This window comes from Ixodes scapularis, unplaced genomic scaffold, assembly GCF_016920785.2.
Source record: "Ixodes scapularis isolate PalLabHiFi unplaced genomic scaffold, ASM1692078v2 PGA_scaffold10__122_contigs__length_95168666, whole genome shotgun sequence".
Classification (NCBI taxonomy): Eukaryota; Metazoa; Arthropoda; class Arachnida; order Ixodida; family Ixodidae; genus Ixodes; species Ixodes scapularis.
In genome coordinates, this window is record NW_024609836.1 from 82,155,839 (window position 1) to 82,182,377 (window position 26,539).

The window sequence follows — 26,539 nt, forward strand, 5'->3', positions numbered from 1 at the left end:
TTGGACCTAGAGTTTTTTTATGAATACGTACGTCAATTGGAAACACTTGTTATTTCGTCTCTTTCGAATAGGCGACTAATTCGCGACATGTTATTTTTTAAATATAAACTGCTCAACGCCGCTACTGATTCTCCCGTGTTAATGAGTAGAATCTCACTTCATGTTCCCCAGCTACTAAATCGGTCTACGGTTTCTGTTTACCCTTTTAAACTAAAATATATTAAACCGTCGACTCGGATGTAGACCAGGTATGAAAAGCGTTTTAATCCTGACCTGGACTTTTTCACTACCTTTGCATGTTTAAAAAAATAAGTGTAATACTGAGTCGCACATCGCTGAGTCAAAATATTTCTGATCCGATAGTCTTCCACTTCGTGCAAGTGTAACCCTCCTAAGGCCTTACTTAGCAGCTGTTTGGGACACAATAAAACACACACACACACGTATACATGTGTTTATATATATATATATATTTTTTTTTTTACAGCCAATTGGTCTAACACAACAAGGAACATATATTTAATTGAAAAAAAAATAGGTAATTTGGGCGAGAAATTTACCACACAAGTACTTTTTTATGATAAAAAAGGCTTCTTACAAAGGAGTAAATGCTGGTGAAAATCAAGCCGCACACATTCACTACAACACCTTTAGATTGCGTGACGCAATGCACAGTATACAAATAACAGGCTACTCGTATGACGGATATGGTTTTGTTTAGCTCGCGACATTGGTTGGTGAGAGTTACCGAATCATTGGCGAGTAGACTTTCAGGGCTTCGGGGACTTTGGCTTGTGTTTACCTGCGCGAGAATACAAGTGTCACACAGCGTAAAACGGCGTCTGTTTTTCTTTTGATTTTTATTCCTTGATTTGTACTAAAGAAACATAAATTAAACATAATTGTTTGGGGACCGATAAGAGCAACCCCTGAAATAATCTTGGCATCTATTTTTATAAGATGCCAGTAGGAGTTGCTAGTCATTAGAACCTTCCTATAGCTTGCAGAATGCACTGCTTGGTACCAAAGCCTGATTTGGTCACATTTACGTTTAAGTGCATTTAAAGAGTAGCAACAAGACGAGCATTGACGTTAGGCAAACAATGATCACGGTGAGCAAGGGTAAAATCGCTATTTCATATGCCATACACAATAATATTTTTAATGATATGCTCAACCTTTAAAATTCTAATGATTGCGCTTTTCGCGTTCGCCTCTCATAATATAAGTTCGTTACTCCCCTATACACTCTAAGAAATGCCTTCGCGTCCACTTACCCGAACAGCCTTCGAAGAGCCAATCTCTGCGATCTACGAAATGAGCTCAGCGAATGATGAGGCGGAACATTTGTTTATACCTTAAAATTAAGTCTGCGCTGTGGCATTACGCAATGCAAGCATGACGCTCTGCATTGCGTAATGCCACAGCGGAGACTTCATTTTTAGGTCTAAATAGATGTTCCGCCTCATCATTCGCTGAGGTGATTTCCTACATCGCAATGATTGGCTCTTCGAGTGTTGTGCGGGTAAGTAGACGCGCAGACATTTCGCAGGGTGTGGTAGAAGGCTCATGATGTAGTGCTATACTGATATACCAAGAAATGCACAACCTAATACAGCAATTGTAATTTTCAAGACTGCGCTTAGTTATCTGATACAATAGTGTTTCTGTAAACAGACTGCGTAAAGGCAGTTGTAAATTCCACGTAAACGTGGTTCTTGTTTAATACGTGGCACGTCACAAAGCTTCGTAGGAAAACAACAGCATAATCTGTGGCCCGTGTTGAATGGAAGAAAAGAAAATAATATGTGCAAAACTTACCGTAAGGACAGGCCTCCATGCAGGCACGTCTGGACCCAAAGTCATTGGGGCCCCCTCCACATCCATAGTATTCCTCGCATTGGTCGGTGCCGTCGTCAAAGTAGAACATCGATTTAATCGGTTCACCAGCGGTGCAGGTTGCCACAGGATGTGGTGCTCTGCAGATCTTCTCTGCAGAGAAATTTGGTGATATAATGAATATGAATGAAATTATTATGTATAACAATTTAAGATGGTCGCACTCACGAAATACGGTTTCGTCCTGAGATCAACTCTGCCCTGATATGTTATGTCGAGCACCTCTCATGTAATATTCAAACTAGTTCGTAGTATTGGTGTTATAAGGCACGGGAAAAACATGGAAAAACACTCTAATTTCAACCGACAAACAGTATCCGTTAATTTCAGATCGTGGTCCTTTACGTAAATTCTAATACCATTTACGAGTGTTTTACCATGTTATCACAAAGCGCTGATTGAATTTCTTTTAATAGAACGATTTATCAAAAAATAATGCGAGTTTTACATTCCGTAAAATCTCTTCATTAAATGCGTTCACGGAGAACACCAGTTAGAAAATCAGGTGGCATCGAAAAAAACGAAATTTAAAACGCCACCACTCCCTCCCCCCCTCCCCCCAAAAAAAAAAAAAAATAAAATACAACTATTAATATATATAATAATGAGCTTTTGTGATTCTTTTCTGGCCTCGTGTTAGTTTTGGCCTTGTAGGGGCACTGATGGGTTGTCAGTCTGCATAAAAGCAGTTTTTTGCATTGGTTTCCCCCCTTCCTCATGATAAAATAAACAGTGTTTCATATGTTTCAAAGTAGTGAAGTTACTGGGGCAGAAGTAATTTTGTATCCTTGAGTACGAATTATATACTAATAAACTTGAAATTTAGTTTGTTTCCGACATGCCCTTTCTGACCAAGCTACTTTGCATATAAAAATCCGGTTCTCGCAGAAAGACCAAGCAACTAACTCTGGCGGCTGAGGTATACGAAATTTTATCGTTGGTTTACGTTGATTCGGTACAAAGCAATAGAGCTCGATGTAAGAGCTCAACAATTGTGATGCAGATTGCGGGCCTAAGAAAAATATCTTAGAGCTGGAGAGTCATAAAAATGCAACAACTTCGGTAACAGACTTACCAGGCAGCAGTGCAATAGTGCACACCACTGTAGCTAGGAAGCAAACGGCTGCAAAGGTTGCCTTCATCTTGAACGGTAGATGTCGACGATGTAGTTACAGATTTCGGAGTGGGCTTATATAGTGCTTCGCCGGTGTAAAGAAAGCATTATTTTTATGGATATTTTTTTCGTAGAAAGATACACGGCCTGTCACACGCATTGTTCTCAAAGTCCGTGACAGCGAGCTAATCACAATTGAATTTCGCACTGCCTATGAGAGATATTGACAAAATATTTGCGTCACAAGCTGTGGAAATTTTATTCCACCTGCCTGAGGCCACTATTCTTTTTTATTGTCTGTTCTGAACATTGGCATACGATTTTGAAAGATAACAGAACGAAAGTCTTAAGAAAGAAAGGAAGTTAAAGGTAATTTAAAAAAAAAAAATCAATTTTTCTTGAGCCACTATACCAGTGGTCCCAAACTCATTTGAGTGTGGGGCCCAGATGGCCCACACCGAAAAGGTCGAGGGCCGACGTTAGACAGGAGGGGGCGGGCCGGGGGGGGGGGGGGGGGACGCTATAACGTTCTAAAGAGATTAGACGTCGTGCTCCATGCATTTTATAAACTCACAGTTCTTCCAGTGACATCTTTAGATTTGATTTGAGTACTTTGGACCCTGACCTGATGTGATGACATGTATTAAAATGGCACCACCCGTCAACCTGTTTGCATTTTTAATGGAGTAAGAGAGCAACTACACTGGTCGTTCCCGTTGCTCAATTCAATCAGGAATTAACCAAGCTCAACGTGTCTCTGAAAGAAAATAGAAGTTTGACATTTCTTGCTATTCTGATGATTTTGTTCAATGCGAGAATGCCGAGTATCTAGCTGTATCTTCGACAGATGTCCTGCTGATTGAGAGTTCGCGCAGTCGAGAAGCATTCTTCAACGAAGAACTCACGCTTGCATCCTAGTACCGGAACTGTTGTGCATTACAAAAAGTTGTGAAGCGAAAAATAAAGCGAAAACAAAGAAAAAATTAACATAGGTAAGTATTAGATATGCGAATACGTGAAAAGGGCAGAGCTACTTTTTGAGCGAAAATTCATCCGCGAGGTGAGATCAGCATGGTCCATGCCATTTTGGCGTTCGAGACTTGCGAATCGGGATTCGTATCCGCCGATAAAAACCAGTATATCTTTTCGCTAACTGGATTATGGAACAGAAAATCTAACTGTATTTCTCGCTGGCAACCTGAAATCTAGTTTCAGACAATTGTCTGCAAACTGGACTTCAGGTTTCCAGCAAAAAAATTTAGTCAGATTTCTTGTTCCATGATTCAGCTATCGAAAGGTTACACTGGGCTGCAGGCCGAGCGCCTGTGAGTCGCGGGCCGAATGCGGCCCGCAAGCCATATGTTTCTGACCTCTGCGCTTGACAGATCCATTTGGTCATATATTAAATACTTGTATTCGCTGGAAATATAATCCTATGTTGTAAACCTTGCCAGTGACGTATCCTCTAGGAGCTTACAGTTTGCAGTTTTTTTTAAGGTTTATATATTATGGTTACTGCAGTAATGCCCGATTATCCTTATGGGATCCTTAAAGGGGCGGTGCAACGATATTCAATTGAAATGTTTTTCACTTTACACGAGCTTACTGGCACTAGTGGTTCTCAAGGATACTCACACGCAACAACACTGGCCAAGAAACTCCTTTGTTGCGCTGTAATTTCGAGGACAAAACCGAGCGTTTTCATTCAATCTCTCCTTCGCAAAACCTGGTGACGTAGCTGGGCGGTAGCAGTACCGCCCAGTGACGATATGTGAATGCGGCTCATAGATTGGACCCGAGCATGGCGTGGACACTCGATTTGGGCTCGTGATAATCGATAGCTCGAGAAGCATTCGGGTATTGTCCTGTATCCAAGCGCTGCAATGACGAAAACAGCCGATCCATAACAATGTCTGGAACGCAGCGCGTGTCCTGTGCCTTGCCAACCCCAGCGCGTGGCTATGATCAACACTGGCGGCGTATAATCGGCTCCAGATCACGTGGCAGCTTGTTCTGGCTGCGAGTTGAGGGGTGAGCTTTGCTCGTTTTTTTTTATTTTTTTCTACCACTTCGATTGCGTGTGGTGAAAAACGAACGGGTAATTTACAGGTCACTAACGTCAGGGATCCGTCCTAAGCGGTATTTGCGCAAAATACAAAAATCGTTGCATCGCCCCTTTAAGTCTAATATGATGATGAATATTGTGCTTTAGTCATACCTGAACATTAATTCCTAAAAAGTCGCTTCACAATTTGTAGTATGAACATCTATACCCGTTCATATTTGATATGCAAACTGCAGCTGGCAAGAGTGTTGATGTAGTGTTCATTCAATTGTTCTAATCATCAATGCTCTGGAGAAGAATGATAAAATATAAATAGCGTATACGGGTTTGATTTTAATCAGAAGAGACCAAAAAATGAGTGCGAATTAGGCAAGTGCCGTCTTCATCATGTATCTATCTTTATCGACGGACATTAGACGAGGGAATAATTGTTATGACACGTTGACCAACTAACTATATCTGCTAATTAACTGTTTTATTCTTGTCTTCGGGGGTCATGTTGCAATTTCAGTATTGACGGCAATTACAATCAGAGGCCGAACCAATTAAAAGAATTAAAATAAAAAAATAAAAAAGAATAAAGGTAAAAAAGCGGGCAATTATGTTATGTGATAGCCTTACCCCGAAGCAGGTGGAAGGAAGGATGAAAAAATCAGTTGGCCTGTCTCTCGACATATTTTTCAGTGCCAAAACGCATAAGGACGTGTGCCTATTTAGAGCTATTGTTACCGAGAGGGGAACTTGGCAGCGTCAGTTGGCTTCGTAACTCCAGAAGCAACTGTCGCCCTTAGATATCGGAGACCCTTACCAGGTGCACAACTCTGAGGCGGTAGTAGAATTCTTTAAAAGATAAAGAGACAGGAAAGTGGTCGGCCTTTAGTGTGGATGGTGAAGGCTTGTTTTATTCTTTGCCCTAGGACCAGCTGTTATTCTCGGTGAGGTCATGCATTGAACCTAACGGGGAACTTGGATACAGAAACGCTAGCGGTGTCGCCCTGGAAGGCTTCCTTGGGCTGTTACAGTTTTATTTGAGCTCTATGATGGTTGGCTGGCGCGATAAGATGTTTCTTCGGAAAAAAGGCGTGAGCATTGGGTCATGGGTGGCGCAAGTCTTGAGTGATATTCTCTTTGCTGGGGCAGACAGAGCTGTAGAAAGTACCATGTGTTCTTCTGCGGTAAAAGAAAGTGTTCCGTTCGTGGACGACTTTTTAGTCCTCTATATAAAGGAGCTGATGGAAGTGACACTCGGCATATGGTCTTGGATGCATTCAGTAAGTGTGCTGTGGTAGTCAGTTTCACGTTTGAGGAACCTAAAGAACGTCTACTCCAATTTTTGGACCTGTCGGTCAGCCGGGGTGTAGAATCATATGTGTTGGTCTTACAGACCCCGTTCTAAGAAACGTATTCTGGACTAACGGTCCTCACATTCCAAAGTTGTGAAGGGACGGATTGCTGTCGCCTGTTTTTCTTCGGCTCTTAAGAAGTTGTGTGTCCACACGTCGAATGACAGTTTCCGGGAGCAGGTGGGGAGCCTTATGTCGTCGGGTTTTTGCGTGAACCTTTTGACGAAGGTAACAAGTTTCCTTTTGAAGAAGGCCAAAGGTGTAGAGAAGGCTAAAGGGAAAATTGACAGAAAACGCATGGTCATAGTTCCGTCCTTATGTCGGGTCTCTCATAACCTGAAGGAAGTAGGAGGGAGGTACGGGATATCAGTAGTCTTCTCGGTGCCTCAAAAATTTAGCCAGTTGCGTTCTAGGTTTGGTGACGGGGCTAGTCGCCAAAGTGTCATCCGCACTACAGCGGACTGAGAACGGTTCGTGACGTGTGTTTCGTCCGTTTTTTTACGAAATTCCCGTCTCTTGTAATATTTTTTAAGTGGGGCAGACGGGGAGGTGTCTTAATGTCAGGCTTAGAGAGCATTCCTATTCACTGGGGGCCACTGTTGGGGGATATTTGGCAACACATTGCAGTTCAGGGTGTCATAAAAAAATTAACCGTTTTTTTTAACCGCAAAAATAAACTAGGCATCGTCGAACGCTCACTCTCCGCCCAAAGGTAGCCCGGGAGTCATAACCAGATGCCAAAGTTTTCAACCAAACGGACACCTTATTCAAAAGTTTTAAGTGATTTTCTGAAAATTTCAATGGGAAAATGGCGGCCGATTTAGTTTTCGAATACATGCATGGGCTTTATGGCACCAGAAACCGAAAACGGGCAGAAATGGGCTCCATTTTCTCATTGAAATTTTCCGAAAATAATTAGTTACTTTTGAATAAGGTATCGGATCGGGCTGAAACTTTGACATCTGGTTGATACCCTTAGCGCTACATTTGGGCGGATAATGAGCGTTCGGCGATTCCTAGTTTATTTTCTTGATAAAAAAGAACCCTCTAATTTTTTTTTTATGACATTGCCGAATTTCCGTAAATTTGATGTCCTGGCCAGACACAGCGAAAAAAACACAAGAAATTATAAAAGGATATTTTTTTATTTCCATTTGTGGGATTTATGTGTCAGCGCTCCGTCGGTGGCTTTGTCAGAAAAGGAGGTTTGCCTTTTGCAAGCGAATATGAAAGGTGGTTTTTGAGGATATTTAGCACTTATGTTAGTGTCGAGCTTGATAGATGAGTAGGTGGTGGTTTTTGGTGTCTGTTATCTGTTTTGCATATGCGCTTTCCTTTAATCTGTTTAGGGGTGAAGCTCCTCAGGGGCTAGCCATGTCCGTATGTCCGTCCGCCGTCGGGCGTGCTCGTGTGGGGCAAAAAAAAAAAAACAAAAAAAAAAAACGCATCTCCACGTGGTGAATGATGTTGATTGGGGCGAAGCTCTGGTGGTGCTTGTCTGCATAGGAACCGTGCGGATCTAATTCAAGCCCCGACCAGGGCGCCCCTAGCGGCAAACGGGTCCGTTGCATCGGGCATCTTCTGCCAGTCGCTGCGTTGGTTGTGCGTTGTAGTGGGTTAGCTGGTTAGCGCTGTAATTTCTGAGATGACTATTCCGCACCAAGAAAGCCGCAACAAGTACTGCCTGGTCGGCTGAAACAGTACGTCGAAGATCGCGCACGGCACGTAGTACTACATCGTCCCTTCGAAGCCGTACGAGGCGGAGTACTGCGCGACCTGGGTACGACTTGTGCGTCCATACAGGTTAGTGGTGTTTCTTACCTTCCAGTTCGTGCTTTGTTTAAGCTGCTGACGTATAATACAGTTACCTTCTTTTCTCTTCTAGCGACGATAGAACAGCATCGACACCGACGGCAAACTCTATGCAGCAAATACTTCACCGGAATCGAGAAGCGGAATGCGGTCGCCCTCCTAAGCCTACCCTTGGATGTTTCCATCAGCCTACAGGAAGATAGTAAAGAGAATCGCGGAACGGCGCGAAAAAAAAAATCGCCCAGTTATTGTCAAGCTGATTCAGAAATAAACGTACATAATTACCGCAGTCCCCTCAACACCAACTAAATTTTTTTGCGGGCGCGCTTAATATTGTTTGCAGAGTACGGCGCTCCGTGACATTCACTTGTCCGTCGAGACGGACCTCCTTCACGTCGCACACGTGGCCAGATTCATGAAAAAGTTTTCTCTTCGTCATATTGGCACCACGGAAGAAGCTTTCTGGATTCGTAACCGCCTTAAACCCCGTCGTAATCACCCCGGGAACACTGTTTGCTGTGCTGCTAATCGCCACTGCGTCCCCCCGATGATTCTGCACCGGCTACCGAAGAAGCTTTCCGGATTCGTAGTCGCCCACTGTCCTCTGTGCTGTTCGTTACTATTACTTCGCGATGATTCTGAGCCGGCGGCACCGGCTTCCGAAGGAACTTTCCGAACTCGTAACTGCTTTAAATTCCGTCGTAATCACGACGGGGACGCTGTCCGCCGTGCTGTTCGTCGCCATTGCTGCCCGATGCTCCTGCGGCGGCTACCGCCAGGTCGCGGCGAACAATAGGCGACCGCCGCGACACGGCCGGCTTGCTCGCTTCCTATAGACGGTGAGCCACAGCATGCCGAGCCTTTCGTTCGTTTTCATCCCTGTCAGAAAGAGCAGGTGTGGAATGGAACGTGATTATATACGCATTTCAGCATTTGACCGCAGCGTGACATGGATGAAAACGAATGAAAGGCTCGACATGTTGCGGCTCAGCGTTTACGCTGACAAACACCCCCCACCAGAGCTTCGCCCCATTCAACACCATTCACCACGTGGAGATGCGTTTTTTTTTTCTTTTGCTAATAAAAGTTCAGTTGCGAGCACAGCTTCGTCGTGTAGGGTTTTTTCCTTCTCGTCGTCTTTGTTTTTGGCTTTTCTTTCATAATTTTCTTTGTTCACATCCAGGTGCAGTGTAAACAATATTGTTGCGTTGTATCTTGCGAGGATTGTTAAGGCTTTACCTGACGGTCGTTGCTCCCTTTCATGTATATTTTTGATGATTTTTTCATTATAATTTGCGTCAGCATGAAGCAAAATTACGAATACAAAGAAAGTATTTTCAGTGACTGCCAAGCTTCTTTACGTAATACTATTGTGATTTCCTTGAAGAATAATGATTGTTTTCGATTGAATGTCAACCAAAGGTGAACGAGCCTTTACATTACGTAAATTCGCTAGGCTCAGTTGTTTTTTACAGCATGCTTCTGTTATAACATTATTTTCGGACGACAGCAGCACAACGATTTTAATATTTCTCTCAAAATCTAAGACTAAAGTCACTGGATTCTGGGAAATATAGCGCCCTTGCCTTCCTTACCAGATAGTCGGACACAATCAAATACTAACATACAGAAAACTAAACCACGCGAGCTGATTGACTGGTTGCTCTTTGCCTTGACAATCGCCATCGGGGTCCGTCCAAACCTCCGAAGCTTGGAAAGGGTCGTTCTGAGCGAGTCGAAGTTCGCTTTTGAGCATCATCGTCCTGAAAGCGCTCATCGCCAAGATAAGCGTCTTTGGCACTATGTATGCAGTCAAGTTATCAATAAGGCTTATCTCCACAGATATCTCAAAATTATATTGCTCTTATTATGTCGTTCGAGACAAATTATTTTTCAATACCTCCAACCACCGACGCCTCACGTCGTCCACGTCGTGGAGGCATTGAAACTTCTCTATAAATATGCCCGTCAACAGCAAATTTAAATCGGCTCACCAAGAATGTTGAGGTCAATGAGAAACTGCTCATTTCATGAACTAAAATTTTGACATTGAGGAGAGCTTGGCGCATTTTCCCCAGGATCCAGTGTCAATTTATCTACGACAGCTGAACGCAACGAAAGTACACACACGCGCATCCGTGCACGCACACGCATGCTCACGCGTGCACACACACGCTCACAGACGCGCGCATGCGCACGAACATACATACACGCGAACACGCAGATGCACGTGAAGGGTCATGCGCGCACCAATGAACACATACACTAGTGATGCAAACTATCGACAGTAGTATCGATACTATCGATAGTGGAAGCCAAATATGATTTTGTATAGTGAAAAGCTATCGATAGTGCTAACGATCGTCGACTACCTTAAAACTATCGATATTACTATCCAATGTACGCCATCGATTCTACTATCGATAGTAGAGTATCGTAAAACTATCGATAGTCGATTATCGTGAAACTCGATAGCATACTATCATTAGTCGACTATCGTGGAACTGTTTATTGTCAAATGTCGAGAAGCTATCGATATTCAACAATCGTAATGCTATTGATGGGGTCTTATTAGGTGACAGACGAAGAACTTTCACGAAATGTAGTGTATGTAGCTCGGCGTAAAACACAACTGCAATTGTGGACTTCCGCATAATTTTCGAGGAACATCCTAAAACTTTTCGGAAAGCAATCACAAAAGTGTGGAAATCCTCCCAAGCAACTATTGACAGTACACTATGCAGATATATGTTGTGTAATATTGAAAAACTATGAATAAAATATATGAACTTGATAGGCTGTCTCTTTCTGCCTCGTGTGTTTTAAATACTGGAGTGCCTCAAGGGTCCAATCTGGGGCCGTTGTTACTCAACATTTTTGTCAATGATTTGCTAGACAGTGTGCTTAATTCAAAGGTGCTGCAGTTTGCAGACGACTTCAAGATTTATCGCGAAATTCATTCAACTACTGACTGCCTAAGGATGCAAGAAGATGTTCCGGCAATCCTAAACTGGTGCATGAAAAATAATTTGGAACTTAACCCCAGTAAGACCAAGGTTGTTTCCTTTACCAGTAAGACAAGCTGCATTGAGTACTCGTATAGTATGTTAGGTTCAGCTATCGCGAGGTCAGACATTTTTCGTTACCTGGGACTGCTGTTTGATTTCCGCCTTTCGTTTACTGAGCATGTTTCGAAAGTTGTGTATAAATCTTACCCAGGTGCTAGGCGTTATTTCCCGAATGACGGGGAATTTTTGTACTTACTCTAGCATGATTCATATATTTCGCTCCCTTGTTTTGTCTAAACTTGAGTTCTGCTCAGTCGTATGGAGCATTATTGGATCGACTCAATCATGTATTTTAGAAAAAAAAGCTCAGCATCATCTCGTTCGTATTGTTTACGATCGATGGGTTGGGAGGCCCATTTATTTTCATTAGGAATGCTTACTTAATCTGCTTGAACTGGTGACGTTGCACAAAAGAAGATTAGCGTGAGACATTACTTATTTTGTATAAGACAGTGAACGCTATATTGTTTCTAAATATCAAAAACACAAGAGGAGAGATTTGATCCTCGGTGTACACCTGGAGTTAAAAACACACACACACACACACACACACACACACACACACACACACACACACACACACACACACACAAACACACACACACACACACACACACACACACTTTAGGGTAAATGTAGACAACCTGCGCAGTTTTTGAGCGAAAAGAAAATGGCGATTGAACCAGTTACATATTTCTAGAGAAACACCATACAAAAATAATTTACGCAAGAGCTGTGCTTGACTGACTTTATAAAATGCTTTTGACATATCAAGACAAATCGTATCCACCTGTCCTCTATTCATAACAAAAGGCGCATAGTAAACTAAAAAGGTACACAAATTGGTCTCAACAGACCTGCCATTTAGAAAACCATGCAGTGCAGGTGTCAATTTTTGCCAAAAAAAAAATCGCTTTACGCACAACCATCTTGAAAACCTTAGGAAAACCCCAGAGCAAGAGAACAAGACGATAGTTAGTAACAGTACAGTAGAGGCATCACCGTTCTACAAAATCTGGACAACAATGGCTTCCTTCCAGAGGAAACGGAAGACGCCTGCACTAGGTGAAATGTTAAAAACATGTTTTAACATTGGAATGAAGAGCTCAGCACGGCCTCTCATATTAAATTTTGGTACACCATCTGCACCTGTCGAAAACTACGGCTTTGGTTGTCTAATCGCTTCCGAAATGTTGCTACATTCTGCTCTCACATCACCTAAAAAATCGACAGATCAGTGAGCAAAAGGCAAACGAGCTGGTGGTGGTTAAACATTTGACTAAAAACCCCGAGACTGGGACCAGATGGGACGGATATACACAAAATCTGAAACACAGCTGAAATTTATTTGACACAAACGGTCTTATATAGGCATCAAATCCCACACACAAATCTAGAGACGAGAGAGAGAGAGAAATGGGCAATCCCGAGCCACAAAGAGTACAATAAAGCAACCTTTAAACTAGAACTGAGATGCAGTGACCTCCTTTATACACTAACAACAAAAGACAATTTTTCTTAACATTGTCTACACCGGCAGTGTCCCAAAGAAACCCCCCCAAAAAAAAGACGTTTCAAGGTTCACTCGAAACGTACGTACACTTTCTTGGCGAAACCCGAAACACTGGAACAGGAAGGACGCAACAAACCAACGACCAGGAATCCAATCCAAAGCGAACTGATCTTGATAAAACTTTAAATCTGACAAAAGCAACCAAAGCCTCCTAGGCCGCAACGAAACATTTGACCTAACGCGCCAAAACATCAAATGTGTAGGAACTTTCTCTGTCCTGTAACTAATGTGAAGGATGGCTTATTGACAGCATTCCCATGATTCATTTTTGTTATATATTATTTTATCAAGCGTTTCTGGTCATCTGTTTAGGTTAGCATTATTGCGGTTGAGTCCCATTTAGGTAGACAGACATTGCATTTAACTACATGTTTTGACACTTCCGAATATGGATCTTTGGTTTTGACACAACGTCAGCTGTTCATCTACAGATTGATAAGAATTGTGGTCACTCAAGTAACACTTGCTAAAATAGTACGCAACATATTTTACACTTCATCAGGAGACGATTGAGAGCCTAGAACGTTATCTCAAGAGTCACGCATACACTTCAGCTGTCCTCACGCGTATGATGTTTTGTATTTTTCCAGAGGGTTTTCGGTCGGCGAAATGAACTATTTTCTACCCTGTAAACGCCTAAGCGTTTATAACAATCGAACAATTATTTCGACCAAGCGCTATATATACTAAATTTGGTATGCAACGGAGTGGAGTCGTTTCTTTTTATAAAGTCGGTCAAATGTTATATATTTCTTGTATGTAAAACTTCAAATCCCTCGAAACGTTCAGGATATCCAGACGCTTTATTTGAACATTTAGGCACAAAATGCCTAAGGCATCTTTTACAATCGAAAGGAGGTCTCAGTTGCAAGATCAACATCAGACTTAGCACGAAACTTGGAAGAGTCAAAATTTTAATACATTTGTATAGCTTTGTGTAGTCTCCTTTAGCAAAAAAGTAACAAAACGACGTCAACGATGATAAAAAAAACTCCAATATTTGAAAACTAAATTTAGTGAGGTAAATTTTGTTTTCTAATTGATTGAAAAATTCTGCATAAATATGGTCCGGTGTGACGGAGGCGGAAAACAATATGTTCCAGTAAGGTAGTTAAATCCTTTACTTGCTTTAATTTACACGCATACAAACTCCGTTTAGGTTTCGATCAAAACGGCTATTCGACACAAGGAATCTGTAGTCGCAATTAAAACACCAGCACCTTGCTCCTGTCTGGTACGGTCATAGTCTCTATCTCGACAATGTACCGTGTAACTTCGACTAAAGCAATTTGAAGTAAGCATACCATTAGAGGGCCACGTTTCGAAAACACAGATGATTTTATGGTATGAAATTATAATATTCCACATGCACTCATCAGCCTTCGTACGGAAGCCTCTTACATTATTATATGAAAAACCCATTAACTTTGTGAGCCATGTTCACTATCTACATCGCCCGAAATATCGATCAAAAATGCTTCCCGCCGGTCACCCTTCCGGTTTGTTAATCGCATGAAACAATGACTCGTCACACTCCAGGTGGAACAAGGAATACGTCTGAAGTCGCGTCATCGTTTTAGTGCAGGTGACCTGCTTTCCCTCCAAAGATGCAATACGTTCCAGAACATCGCATACATACGTGACCAAACGTATACCTCGACATACAGAGTGCCCAACGGCGTCTCCTCCCCGATAATATTCTTATCATCTACGTTTTCGCATTTCTGGCCTCGTGCTTCCTGCCTTCCTGCACGAGAAGGAACTTTAATACACCACAGGCCTCCCACATGCTTCTTCAAATTCTTCATAAAAGTGACCTGCAAAGAGCTTTTCGGTGACGCTCGGAAAGTCTCAAACTGGAAACAAATATTTATTTTTAATAAGATAAAAGATAAAAGCTAACGATGTCCACATAAATTGTTGCACAAGTTCGCCGGAGGATTGGATGTTGCGTAAGAATATCTCGGTGTCTTGATGACAATGTGGATTATTCTGTTCTCACCTTTTCGGCAAAAACAACTTTTCTTTGTTCACCTCCAGGTGCAGTGTAAAGAATCATTTTTGCATTGTACCTTGCGACGATTATTTACGCTTTACCTGACTTGCTCCTTTTCATGTATACGTTTGATGATTTTTTTCATTGTAATTTGAATCAGCATGAAACAAAATAATTAATACAACGAAAAGTGTTTTCAGCGATTGTCAAGTTTCTTTACACGTAAAACGTATCGTGTTTTCCTAGAAGAACAATGGTTGTTTTCGCTTGAATGTTAACCCTGGGTGCACAAGCTTTTACATTACGCAAGTTCGCTAGGCTCAGTTGTTTTTACAGCGTGTTTCTGTTAAAATATTATTGTCGGAAGGCAACAGCACAGCGATTTTAGTCTTTGCCTCAATAGCTAGGACTAAAATCACTGGGTCCTGGGAAATATATATCGCCATAGACCCCTTTCGAAATTTCGGCAACCCTGAAAATCTTTAAGCGGCAAAGCAGAAACATCTAGCAACACTGGGCGACCGCCGCCATTGTGAAGTGTTCGGCCAGTTCGGCAAGTTCGGCTACAGTAGTTCGGCTCTTCGGCTGCGATTCGTCTGGTTAGCGGCGGTGCGGAGCGCGTCTACCGATCTCTGTTCCTTCGAACAATGGCTTGTGCGGGCGTCTTCCCCATCACCGGCTGGTTGAACGACCTTTCGAAACTGCCACCGATCAGCGACAGCGAAGTGGAGAAGTTCTACAGAAGCCGTTCGGCCACGGACCGCTCCATGGAGAGAAGTTACAACTTCGTCGTCGAGGCGTATGTGGTGCCCGCTTCAATAAGGGCGAACTACTCGCGAAAAAGGCAAGTGGTTCATTTTTCTACGGTTTGAATCGCATATCGTGTGCCAACTCCTTCACACCGGCAATAGATCGCATCGCAAAAAAATTAGATGTTAACGGCGTGCGCCATGAGAGTCCAACGCCTTCGTTGGCGAGTCGCTTCGGGAAAAAAACTCGCTCCGAACGTCGCTGGTTGGCTCAGCCGCATCGCAGAAAGTCGGGTCAGGTAGCGACTGCTCAAATTGCGTCGTTTCTTTTTTGTTTTTCGCCGCGATGGTCGCTTTAGCGATGAAAGTTATCGCGCGACTACATCGCATCGCCGGTGTGAAGGCGCCTGAAGCTTCCAGTCGAGAAGTTAGCCGCGGAGGCACAAATGATCTTTTACCCGTAGTTCTGAACGGTGCCTCGCCCGTTCGAATTTTCGGAAAATATCGTAAAGCGCGAACACACCAAAATAGAAACCGTCTGAACTGCTATGACTGCACAACTGAAGAAGTTGTTGCTGTATCGCAAATATAATGTCCTAAATTCCAACTGTGGTAGCTTCGGTGTTTTCCTAAAAAAGAAAAAAAAAATAGGCCACTTGGATCAGTAATGTTATTGTAAATGTATGAAATATATGTTTGCACGTTGAAACTATTTCCATAGGCTGTTTGCATGGCAAGGGGAATTCGCAGCTGGTTGTGTATGGTAACTGATCCTTATTTTGTCTGAAAATGTGTATGTCCACTTCACAACTGCAGCTGCTTTCAAGTCTCTGAAATGTGTAAACACTCTGTACGATTTCTTTTATTCCAATCAGCGGAGGACGTTTCTACCTGAAGGGCTCCTGCTTCCGCAGCAAAAAAAAGACTCAGCCTCCTTACACGGTGATGGCAGCAACAGACGTGCAAGGCCAACTCTTGGATGGAAACTGTGACTGCCCTGCTGGAGGTGTGGCGTGCAACCACCTGATGGCGCTGCTTCGGACCGTAGCACTTTTGCAGGCCAAAGGCTTCAGCGAGGCACCTGCAGAGCTGTCCTGCACGGACCTGCCGCAACAGTGGAGAGTACCTCGAGGGCCTCACATCCGCGGCACTTCGATCCAGTTAGTTGACTGGAGATGTGTGAGGGAGGGCGGCCAGGACACCCCACTTATGTCCCGCCTCTATGAGAGCAGGGTGGCTCCCCGAAGCCAGGAGCAGCAAGAAGCTGCTACGGGGAAGTTTGCGGAAACACTCCTCAGCCTTGGCAGCTGTACTGACTTTGCAGCAGCTTTGCTTCAAGTGCAAGACAAGACCTCGAAGGACACGAAGTTCGGCCCTGCACTGGCTGTTGCACCGCTGGCGTACCAGCAGCCTGTCTTCCCCCATGGACTCAAGGTCATCACCAATATCCCCCAGTGCACAAGCCACCCCTACCAAGCCCCACAAGAATGCCAGTTCTTCCGTGGAAGGGAACCATGGGAGATTTCCATTCCGTTCCTGGGAAACGAGATTTTGGAGGTAATGATACAGATCGTTATTGTAAATGCCACTATACAGCGAACAATTGTATGACATCACATTGAAGTGCGGTTGTAAGGTCTGCCACTGCTGTGTGTGCACGGAAAACTATGGAGACGCATTTCTGCTTGCCGCATCGTATTCTCACTGATAATATTGTTCTTATGTTACAGGGGGGGGGGGGGGGGGGGCAGCTGGGGGCTATGTGTTTGTTTTAATGTTGTTGCACTTGAGTATGCGCACGAATAGTTCTTGAAATGGCGTTATTGAGACTACCCTATGTTCGTAATGGGTGGGATATGCTCGCACACAATGCCAACAAACTAATCTTGAAGCTCAGTGGCATGCTAGAGCTGATGTGAATTGAAATAAAGACTGCAGCTTTACTCACGTTGACTATACAGTTGTCGGTAAGTCCACAATTGAGCAGACCAGGACCAAAAAGCACCTTTATGAAATGAATAACTTTGGTCCCTCATGCAAAGGTGCATGTAAATTGTTGCAAAAGGTGCAGTTCCCTCCACCGGCACCGAGGGATATTCTGGGAGTCACTGTCACAAACCGTTTAAAGCAGCCAACAGTGGTTGACGTGAGGCAACGTAACCAAGCGAGCGGCCTTTTGGGATTTTTGCATCTATATAGGACCAGTCATAAATTTATCTGGTTCTAAACAGTTTGCACTACAAAATGCTCTGGTTCATTATTTCAGCATTGTTTTTTTATTTGTATATTCTAGAGCCTGCAGCTAACAGCACAGCAGGCGAGAGACCTCGAGAGGAATACGAGGCAGCAGTCACGGAGTCCCACGTGGTGTAAAGAGCGCAAGCTGCGGTTGACAGCATCCCACTTCGGCACAGCCTTCCGAAGGGCAGTGTGGACTGACAAGGGTCTGGATGCCCTCGTCACCCCAAGAGACATATCAAAAGTTCCTGCTGTCAGGTGAGGTGTTAACAAAAACCACAAATGTTAAAGAGATGGGGAACCACAATTTTGATTTCAGAAAACAATGCAGGAGCTGTAGGCGGGACGCTACAATCCCTACAACATTGCTCGTAAGGCGACATCTCGAATCGACGGCCATATTTTGGGGGAAAAAAGGTTGAGATTGAACGAGGCTGTAGAGGCGCGTGACGTCAAGATATCTCGTTTCCTCCTCCCTTGGTTTCGCCCCCTCAAGGCGGCGAGGCGGAGAAGACACGAGGCCATTCCCTTCTCCTCGGAGAAACAAGACATAAACATAACTGTCAAATGAGCCTCCTTTTTTTTTTTAGAAAAATATGGTAATTCGTTTGATATATTGTTGTATGAGTGATGTTTTGATGTTTGTAGCATCCCCTTGTACGCTTTTGCTGCCGTGCCTTGTGGAATCCAGATTTCGGTTCAGCATCCTTTTAAGGTGTTTCTATGTTTGCTAAGGCACATCTGTCTCATTCCTTCATCAATTTGTGTTCAGGCAGACTACTTTCATGTATATACGGCTGGTTGCTTCCAGTGTTTTAGAGCACTCTGAAAAGCCGCTGTGCACTTAGCTGGTCGATGCTGGGCGCTCCAAGTATGTTCGGCTGGTTCTTTTAGGGCGCTATCGAAGCTCCGACTCTCATATTCCTCCAATTTGTAGCGATTTGAGGCGCTCTGACTTTGAAGTGGGAGCGTGCAGGATGCAGACATGCTGCCAACCGGTCACGTCACTCCAGCCATTCCGCCAGTCCATTGTTCGGTTGAAAGAGAATGGCTGACAGACTTGTCGTGCCTAAATGCCGCACCGATCCCAGCGTTGTGTTGTGCTCCCCATATGGCGTTTAATGCTGATGGGGCATTGCATCATTGCTGCTGTCGACCTAGCAGACAGCAGTGATAGCACCAGCTCGGACGACAACGACGACGGTTGTGTTTACGAAGCCAACGGGGAAACAGTTTGCACAATTGTTCAAAGTGCCATGCACAGTGCCCAAAATGAAGGCTCATGTTTTCGCAGTAATGAGGATCTACTCTGACAGAGAGGTAAGAACCAAAGTACGAGGAAGTTTTGAGGCTGTAACGTTGCTTTGTATGATAGTTTCGCAGAAACTTCCGTTCGGCACGGCTTGCTTTTCGCCACTCGGAAAACTTCACGAGCGTTCGAATGGCGCACTGTCTGTCTCGCTCAGATTCAGGTGCGCTCCGGTGTCTCATAGATCAGATTTAGATGGCGGGAGCGCTGGAAAGCGACCAGTGAGTATACCATTGAGACACAGGGCTTGTACATGACAGTGAAGCCCCTTCTGAAGCTAGATCCAAAGAAAGATATGTGCTACAGTAAAGCTTGAAAGGTTTTTAGTGCAGAGCCGAGGTTTGATGAGCCAGAGGAATCACCCTATAGGGCGATTTCACGAAACACAGTTTTACTTCCGGTGCGTAATGATTGAACATGTTGGTGTTGCACTCTGCTGCCGTGTTGCTTTCCCCGGCGTAGGCACCACTGTATGTCTTCTGACATCTCATCGCTTATTGGCATTGTTTGTGGTTATGGTGAGTCTCAGAAGCACAGCGAGTGGTTCCGTCGACGACGAATTTTGGTGTAAGTTTTGTCCCTACGCATTCTTATGAACGGATGCTGTGAGGTTGATTTTCCTTTCTTGTTTAAGTTGTTTGGTGTTTTGATTGTCTGCACTCCAACGGCAGTCGGCAACAACAAAAAATATCAGCTGGTACCCGATTTTCAAACGTACGGGTCTTTATTCGGAGTTATACTCTGCTTCATGCTTAGCGTGCAACACTGTCAAAGCTACTGGCATGAGCATGGGGCTTGATCTTGTTGATCATTTGCACTCGTTCTCGCGCAAACAAAACCATAAATGAAGCCACGCGCTCGCGCCAGTAGCTTTGACAGCGTTGCACGCTAAATATGAAAGAGTGTGGGACATGCCGACGTGTTAGCAGACGGGTGCCATTGACCGAAACGGCCTTAAAAGACACGTCGAGGGTTACTTTAAAAGGAACAAAAACAGAGTAAGCGATGTGTTACGGAAAGGAAATACGTCCCCGATTGTGCGCCTTTCCGGCAAGATTTTGAACCAGAAGTATGTCGCACGAAACCACCCTATTGGCAGGACAGCATTTGCTTTTAAATACATACCAAACTGAATATTAGGTCAAGGTCCAAAGCAGCAAGCATAGTGTATAGATATGCAATACATCATTCTATATCAAGAGGAAATATCTTGCGAACTGCTTTAAACCTATAAATGTTATGGGCCAGATTTGGCGAGAATAGTTTCACCGTAGTGATTTTACTCGGCGAGAAAGGAAGACTATTTCCTCAGATGATGTACAATATAGGAGAGGTAAAAAAGGGGCTTGTGAACAAGAGGCGGAGGACTGTGCGTGGGAACAACTTAAAGGCAAATACGGCAGTGACTAGGCAGTGACTCAACTAACCGTAATAAAAAAGTGCTATTTTGTTCCCTTAAAACAAATGAGCATCATTTGAAAATAAATATACTTGTACTCCATTCACACCTAAGCTGACAGGGCGGCGGGGGCTACATACTCGGAGGATAAATTTCTTCCAGTCTTTTATTGCTTGACTCTGTGCGCTCGTATAGGCAGGGACCCTGATTGTGTGGCGCAAAGCCGACACTTACTGGTCTGCCATACACATAGCTTCTATCGTTCTGTCAACTTAGCAGTGAACAGAGTTTGGCTGCTGTTTATAGATCTTGTGCATCCATATAAGCACACTTAGAGCTGTTTTCATCATACCCTGAATTTCTACTGTCAATGCCTCTGAAAGTGCACATAATTGTTTTCGATAATAAAAAAATTGTGCAACCCAATGCAGAATCTGCTGTGGGTACCAGTCAGGTGGCACTCAACATATTTTTATATACTATATTTACAAGAAAACCAAAACAGTAGAAAACATTGTCCGATCTAGCCGCCGGTCCGCTCGGTCGCCGAATCGCAAAGCTAGTGTCTCGTGGTCTTCTTCCGTGCGCCTCGGCTTCTTTTCTTTCGCTCCAGTGGTACAGCTGGCACGGCTGCTACACTGCTATGACTTGAACAACGTGTTTGAGCTATTTTGGCCTTTGAGCTTTCTCCCCAAAGTGCATTGTCAAATCTCTTCAGTGTGAGGCGACACTAGTAGTGCCTTTGGGTTGTTGCAAGCCTGCTTCGGGTTGCATTGTTTGTGGTGTGATTCATGGTGTTCCCTGTTTCGGAGGCCTCTTGGTACCTCGCACCTTGTTCAAGCTGAACACTGATGGCAAAGCAGGCTTGTGAAGCAGCCTGTGCCCGCTAGTGTGCACTGGGCTGAAGAAATGGGAACATGGTATGCAGACACAGCATCGTCATTTATATCTGGGTGGTAATATAACCCATATCTAATTTTTCAGGCACGGCATCATCAACGAGCCGGTCGCTGCAAGGTTTTACGAAGATATCCTAAAAGGATTGGGGCACCAAGTTACAGTCAGCGGCTGTGGACTTTTTGTTGACCCGGAAGCTCCATGGCTTGGAGCGTCACCGGACAGGATTGTGTATGATCCTGCCGAAGACCCTCCTCATGGCATCGTGGAGATAAAGTGCCCTTCGTCTCTCTGGCTGAAGACTGCGGACGAGCTCGAGCACTTGGACTTCTGCTCCAAAGTGGACCAGGACCAGTCAAAGCTAAAGGACAGCCACCCCCATCACTTCCAAGTTCTTGGACAAATGGCTGTTTCCGGGCTACAGTGGGGGGACTTCATTGTCTACGCAAAGCACTTCATACTCATCGAGAGAATAAGGTTCAATGCGGGCGAATGGGCGAGCGTGAGTGCGAAGCTCGAAGACTTTTACTTCAACGTGCTGCTGCCTCACCTGGAGTGCAGCAGGTAGTTGTCTAACATCAAGATAGGGCCTTCCGTGTTCCGAATAAAGGATTGATTAAACAAATAACACCAACTTGACAAAACAATACTAACAATTTAATCAGCTGTTTCGTCCCAATTCAGGAGACATCGTCAGTGTGTGCCAGGGAACACAAATAAAAAGTACAGCAACTAGTGCACTATTTAAGGACGTCCACATAGTTCGTAGAGGGAACTGTGGTTAGCATTGCACCGCGTTCCCCCCCCCCCCCCCCCCTTCTCCCACACTTAAAAGGCGTACCCGTTGCTGCACCTCCATGATCACCCTCCCCGAAGTGTATGCAGGCATCCTTAAATAGTGAACTGGTTGCTGGACTTTTTATTTGTGTTTCCTGGCGCACACTGACGATGTCTTCCAAATTGGGACGAAACAGCCGATTAAATTGTTAGTATTGTTTTCTCAAGTCGGTGTTATGCGTTGAATCATCACGAGTCTTGGCTTTTGGAACATTTTTGCATAAACGATTTTGACCCATTGCATGTGCCATTTTATCTGTCTCGGTAAACACACTAGGTGAGGGTACTATTCTCTTTTCACAATAGCTTTGCAAACTGTAAAAGCTACCGCCCCCTTACTAATTAAATGTTCTGTGCTAAGGGCTTTAATGACTGCCAACAACAAATAGATGGTAAGTGTTTAGAAGTCTTTTATTCACAAGGTGGAAGTGCACTGACAAGCAATATTAGCAGGGCTTGGCAAACATGCAGACACGGTGCACTTGATTCGTTAAGTGTGACAATCGCCGACATTTCTGTCTACTCAGTCTTTATTTCGCCCTCTCTCCTAACTGGAACAGTACACAAATCTGCAGTGAGGCTCACGAATCCGTTCAGTGTGAATTCACTTCAGTTAAAGGGATACTTCAACATATTTTTAAATATTTCCGTTGTGTTCAAAGATAGGTTGAATATGATCCACAATATCCGTAAAAAATCGCACGTTTGTATTTTGAGCTTGGTGGTTGTATTTTTCGTTATAGACGGCCCACTCTGGCAAGCGCTCGGAGAAGGCCCAGCGGACACAACGTGACATTCAACGCAATAGTGACGTAGTTCGTCTTGGGACGAGCAAAGCTATGGCGAGGCTGACGTTGAGAGAATGGCCTAGTCGTTCCAGCAACCGAAGCAGCTGCTTTGTATGAATTTTGAGTGACGGGTTAATCTTCTATAATCTTGTAGAGGGACAATAGCGACTTCTGCGACACACAAAAGGCATTCTCGGGAAGAGAGGAATACCTCGTTCCCCTCTTCTTTCGTCGTGGCCGGAGGCGAGACAACCTCCATCACTAGCTGTCAAGGTTCCTAGACGAGCATTACTAACGAGGCGTCAGCGAAATCCACCAGGTGCTCTTTGTTACTCCTTTAATTTGTTTTAAAATTCCTTTTCGAGACTTTTTTAGCAAGGCATTGGTATGTTCGATGTGATACTGCTCCTTTGAACACATATATAGACCAAAAAATGAGCGTTGAATTTTTGTTGTAGTATCCCTTTAAACAATAAATTACCTTTGAACAATCGAAGCTATCAGCTTTGCAATGAGCATTACAAGTTACCTTGCAGTTTACTCACTGTCTCTGATGAGTGGGGACTGCATGTTAGTGAGGACTGTGCATACAGTCCATATTTGGTTGGCAAGGGGTGCCAACGAGATGGGAATAGGGCGGTCGAAAATGTGGAAGGACTTAATTCTCTGGATTCGGCGTTCAACGTGAATCCGGAGGGCAGCGATGTCCTGTGTTTCTACGACTTCCTCGGTGGAGAACTTGCCTCGATTCAAAAATGGAGGAATGTTGAGTGCTACGCCAAGTTTTTGGAGGAGGTCGGCAATCTTAAAGCCCTTGTCGGCCATGACAGAATCGCCCTTATCAAAGGGCATCTCAAGAAGGCCACTCTGGATGACAGTCTCTTTGTCAGAAACGGAACCCATAAAAAGCTCGGACACAAATGTCACCAGGCCGTTGGGTGAAATGCCCACCAGGCCCTTAAACGTGTTCGTAGATTTGTAGTACGAGTACGTCCCCGACTGAGTTACAAACGAGCTTGTCACCTCACACCTAATCTCTGTGGCATCTAAGATGACTCTAGTTGTCGGATACTTTTCCCTGAAAGCTGGTGGCATGGTGCCGTCGATGGTCTCTCGTGGTAGCCAGAGAGCCAGGTTCGTGAGATGGAGATACAAAAAGCTCATCCACGCGCTGAACAGTTTCGACACAGTACTTACTGAAATGTCGAACAAATGTCCCAGGTGTTTATGGAACATGCCACCTTTCAACTTAACCAGAACAAGAAACAGCTGATTCTTTGCCGATAGCTTACGTGGCCGTCCAGCCTTTTCTGAAGCATGCAAGCTAACTCCGGATCGCATAATAATATTTTTACCATTCTCTCCAGCGTCAATGAGCTCGAGGAAAGCAATGAAGGTACCATAATTGGGTAGTCCGGTGTAAAACTGAATGTCCTCGTCGCTCTCTTGGAATTTTTCAATGCTGAAAGGCACATTTTTCTCCTCTAGCACCTTGCAGTTTGCTAGAGCTCTTTGGAGCTCGGCTTTCAGTCGGTACACTTCGGCCTTGGTTTCTTTCAGTTCATTTCGCAGCAATTCGATTTCACTGTGCAGCTTCCTCTCTGCTACCCTCCTTAATTCGAGCTCGGGCTCCAAGCTGCACGTGCAGACTGGCGGTTCCATGGGCACTGGGCTCGCTCCAGGATCTTCATCTGGCAGCTCGGGGGCAGTGGTGGTGTCTTCTGATTGTTGCAGGTCTGCTTCGGGTTGTAGCAAGTCTGCTTCGGGTTGCGTTGCTTGTGGTACAGTTGACGTTCTCTGTTTTGGAGGCTTCCTGACAACTTGCGGCTTCTTAAAGCTGAACACTGACGGCACAGCATGCTCATAAAGCAGCCTGTGCCCGTTAGCCACATTCCGCACAAAGTCACTTTCTACGAAGTGCCTCGAGCACACTTTGGTTGCCTTCGACACCTTGAATGATGTGCCTTCGTCACGCTTGATAGCAATTATCCACTTCCGGTAGACTTCCTCCAATTTGGGGAATCTATGGAAGGACACCTGCAAATTAAAAAGGTAGTGTATCAAAAATACCATTCTCAGAAATTACAAATTAGCAACGCAATTTGTTATAGATTAATAAATGTGGGTTATGTATTATGATTACAAATTATCACGAGCATTTGTTATATTTTATGCCTGCTGGTATAAATTCTAACAAAAGCTCGACATCTCCAAATGTTAAGCGGTACGGCCCTGCCGCCTTGCTGAGGCGAGCTAAACGTTTAAAATGGAATGCTCCGGCGATCCCTCGGAGGCCTTTGGTTCCACTACGCCTTCTGCTGCGGTGTACACATGATCTAGCTCTACGCTCCTATCCCGGGTGTCAACTTTCGAGTTGCAAGTAAACGGAAGGAGCCTACCGATAAGGGGCCCACCGACAGATCAACTCGCCGTACGATTTAAAGCGATGGTTGCCACGGAGGGTGCCGCGGGCCCATTTACAACTTTTAAGCCCGGATTATCGTGTGCGACATTCATGCCCACGGGTGATAAGATCGTTTTCTATCAGGCCTGCAAAAGCTGAGGAGAAAGTAGTTGAACTGACGCTCGTCAAAGTCAGGCTCAGCAACGCGAACACAAACCGCATCAAGGATCGCGCGCGCGGACTTGGTTTTTCAGAACACTTTTTAGAACTCTTCTGATACGCACCTTCTTTGCGCTTTCATCGACGTATCCATTCTGCGTACAGAGAGGCACGCAGCAGTGCGTTGGCATCTTGACGCAGCACGCGTCTCAGACCGGGAATCGTCGTCCACAAAGCACCGATCAGACTACGCCAGCAGGACCACTTCACAATGGCGCCGGACCTGGTTGCATTTGCATGCGATAGAGGGCGCTTTGCTTCGAAAGGGGTCTATTGCCTTCCTCGCCAGATAGTCGGAGAGAAACAAATAATAACATACAGAAGACAAAATACGCAAGGTGATTGGCTGATTATTCTAGTTGCCTTGACAATCGCCATCGAAGTCCGTTCAAACCTTCGAAGCTTGGAAAGTGTCGTTCTGAACTTGTTCAAGATCGCTATTGAGAATCATTGTACTGAACGAGTTCCTCGCCTAGATATGAGTCTTTGGCACTATGCGTGCAATCAACTTATCAATCATGCTCATCTCCACATACATCTGAAAGTGATATTGTTCCTGTTTTGTGTTTCAAAGACAAATTATTTTTCAGTACTTCCAAGCACCGACGCCACATGTGGGGGCGGTACGAAGAGGAGTGAATATCAAAATCTGGGCATACGTCTCGATCAAGCTACGCATCACCAGCGGATTCAGCTAAGCTCACCAAGAATATATAGAAGTCAAGGGGAAACTTCTCAACCAGCGAACCGAATGCGGCCATGAAAGGAGCTTTGCGCATCTTTCCCAGGGTCCAGTTGCTTTATCTACGACATCTGAACGCAACGAACA

General features: G+C 44.4%; 3 protein-coding genes across 3 annotated transcripts; 1 reads left to right on the plus strand and 2 right to left on the minus strand.

The window, feature by feature from the left end:
- Positions 1-770: 770 nt before the first annotated feature.
- Positions 771-3,041, minus strand: LOC120849863 (tissue factor pathway inhibitor). Its single transcript, XM_042288698.1, has 3 exons — positions 2,975-3,041; positions 1,822-1,992; positions 771-802 (listed from the first exon to the last, which is right to left on the minus strand). The coding sequence occupies exons 1-3, from the start codon at positions 3,039-3,041 to the stop codon at positions 771-773; spliced, it is 270 nt and encodes an 89-aa protein (XP_042144632.1).
- Positions 3,042-21,474: 18,433 nt separating this feature from the next.
- LOC115314456 lies at positions 21,475-22,115 on the plus strand. The gene is made up of 2 exons (XM_042288609.1): positions 21,475-21,485; positions 21,550-22,115. The coding sequence occupies exons 1-2, from the start codon at positions 21,475-21,477 to the stop codon at positions 22,028-22,030; spliced, it is 492 nt and encodes a 163-aa protein (XP_042144543.1). The 3' UTR covers positions 22,031-22,115.
- Positions 22,116-23,624: 1,509 nt separating this feature from the next.
- Positions 23,625-25,841, minus strand: LOC115313765. The gene is made up of 2 exons (XM_040222121.3): positions 25,776-25,841; positions 23,625-25,124 (listed from the first exon to the last, which is right to left on the minus strand). Exons 1-2 carry the CDS (start codon positions 25,839-25,841, stop codon positions 23,625-23,627), a joined length of 1,566 nt encoding a protein of 521 aa, XP_040078055.1.
- Between the last annotated feature and the right edge of the window lie 698 nt (positions 25,842-26,539).

Coding starts and splice junctions, on each gene's coding strand:
- LOC120849863 (XM_042288698.1), bottom strand. CDS start 3,041: ATGAAGGCAACCTTTGCAGCCGTTTGCTTCCTAGCTACAGTGGTGTGC. Junction 1,993..2,974: donor CACTATTGCACTGCTGCCTG/GTAAGTCTGTTA, acceptor ATTTCTCTGCAG/AGAAGATCTGCAGAGCACCA. Junction 803..1,821: donor CATGGAGGCCTGTCCTTACG/GTAAGTTTTGCA, acceptor ATTCTCGCGCAG/GTAAACACAAGCCAAAGTCC.
- LOC115313765 (XM_040222121.3), bottom strand. CDS start 25,841: ATGCCAACGCACTGCTGCGTGCCTCTCTGTACGCAGAATGGATACGTC. Junction 25,125..25,775: donor TCGATGAAAGCGCAAAGAAG/GTGCGTATCAGA, acceptor TTTAATTTGCAG/GTGTCCTTCCATAGATTCCC.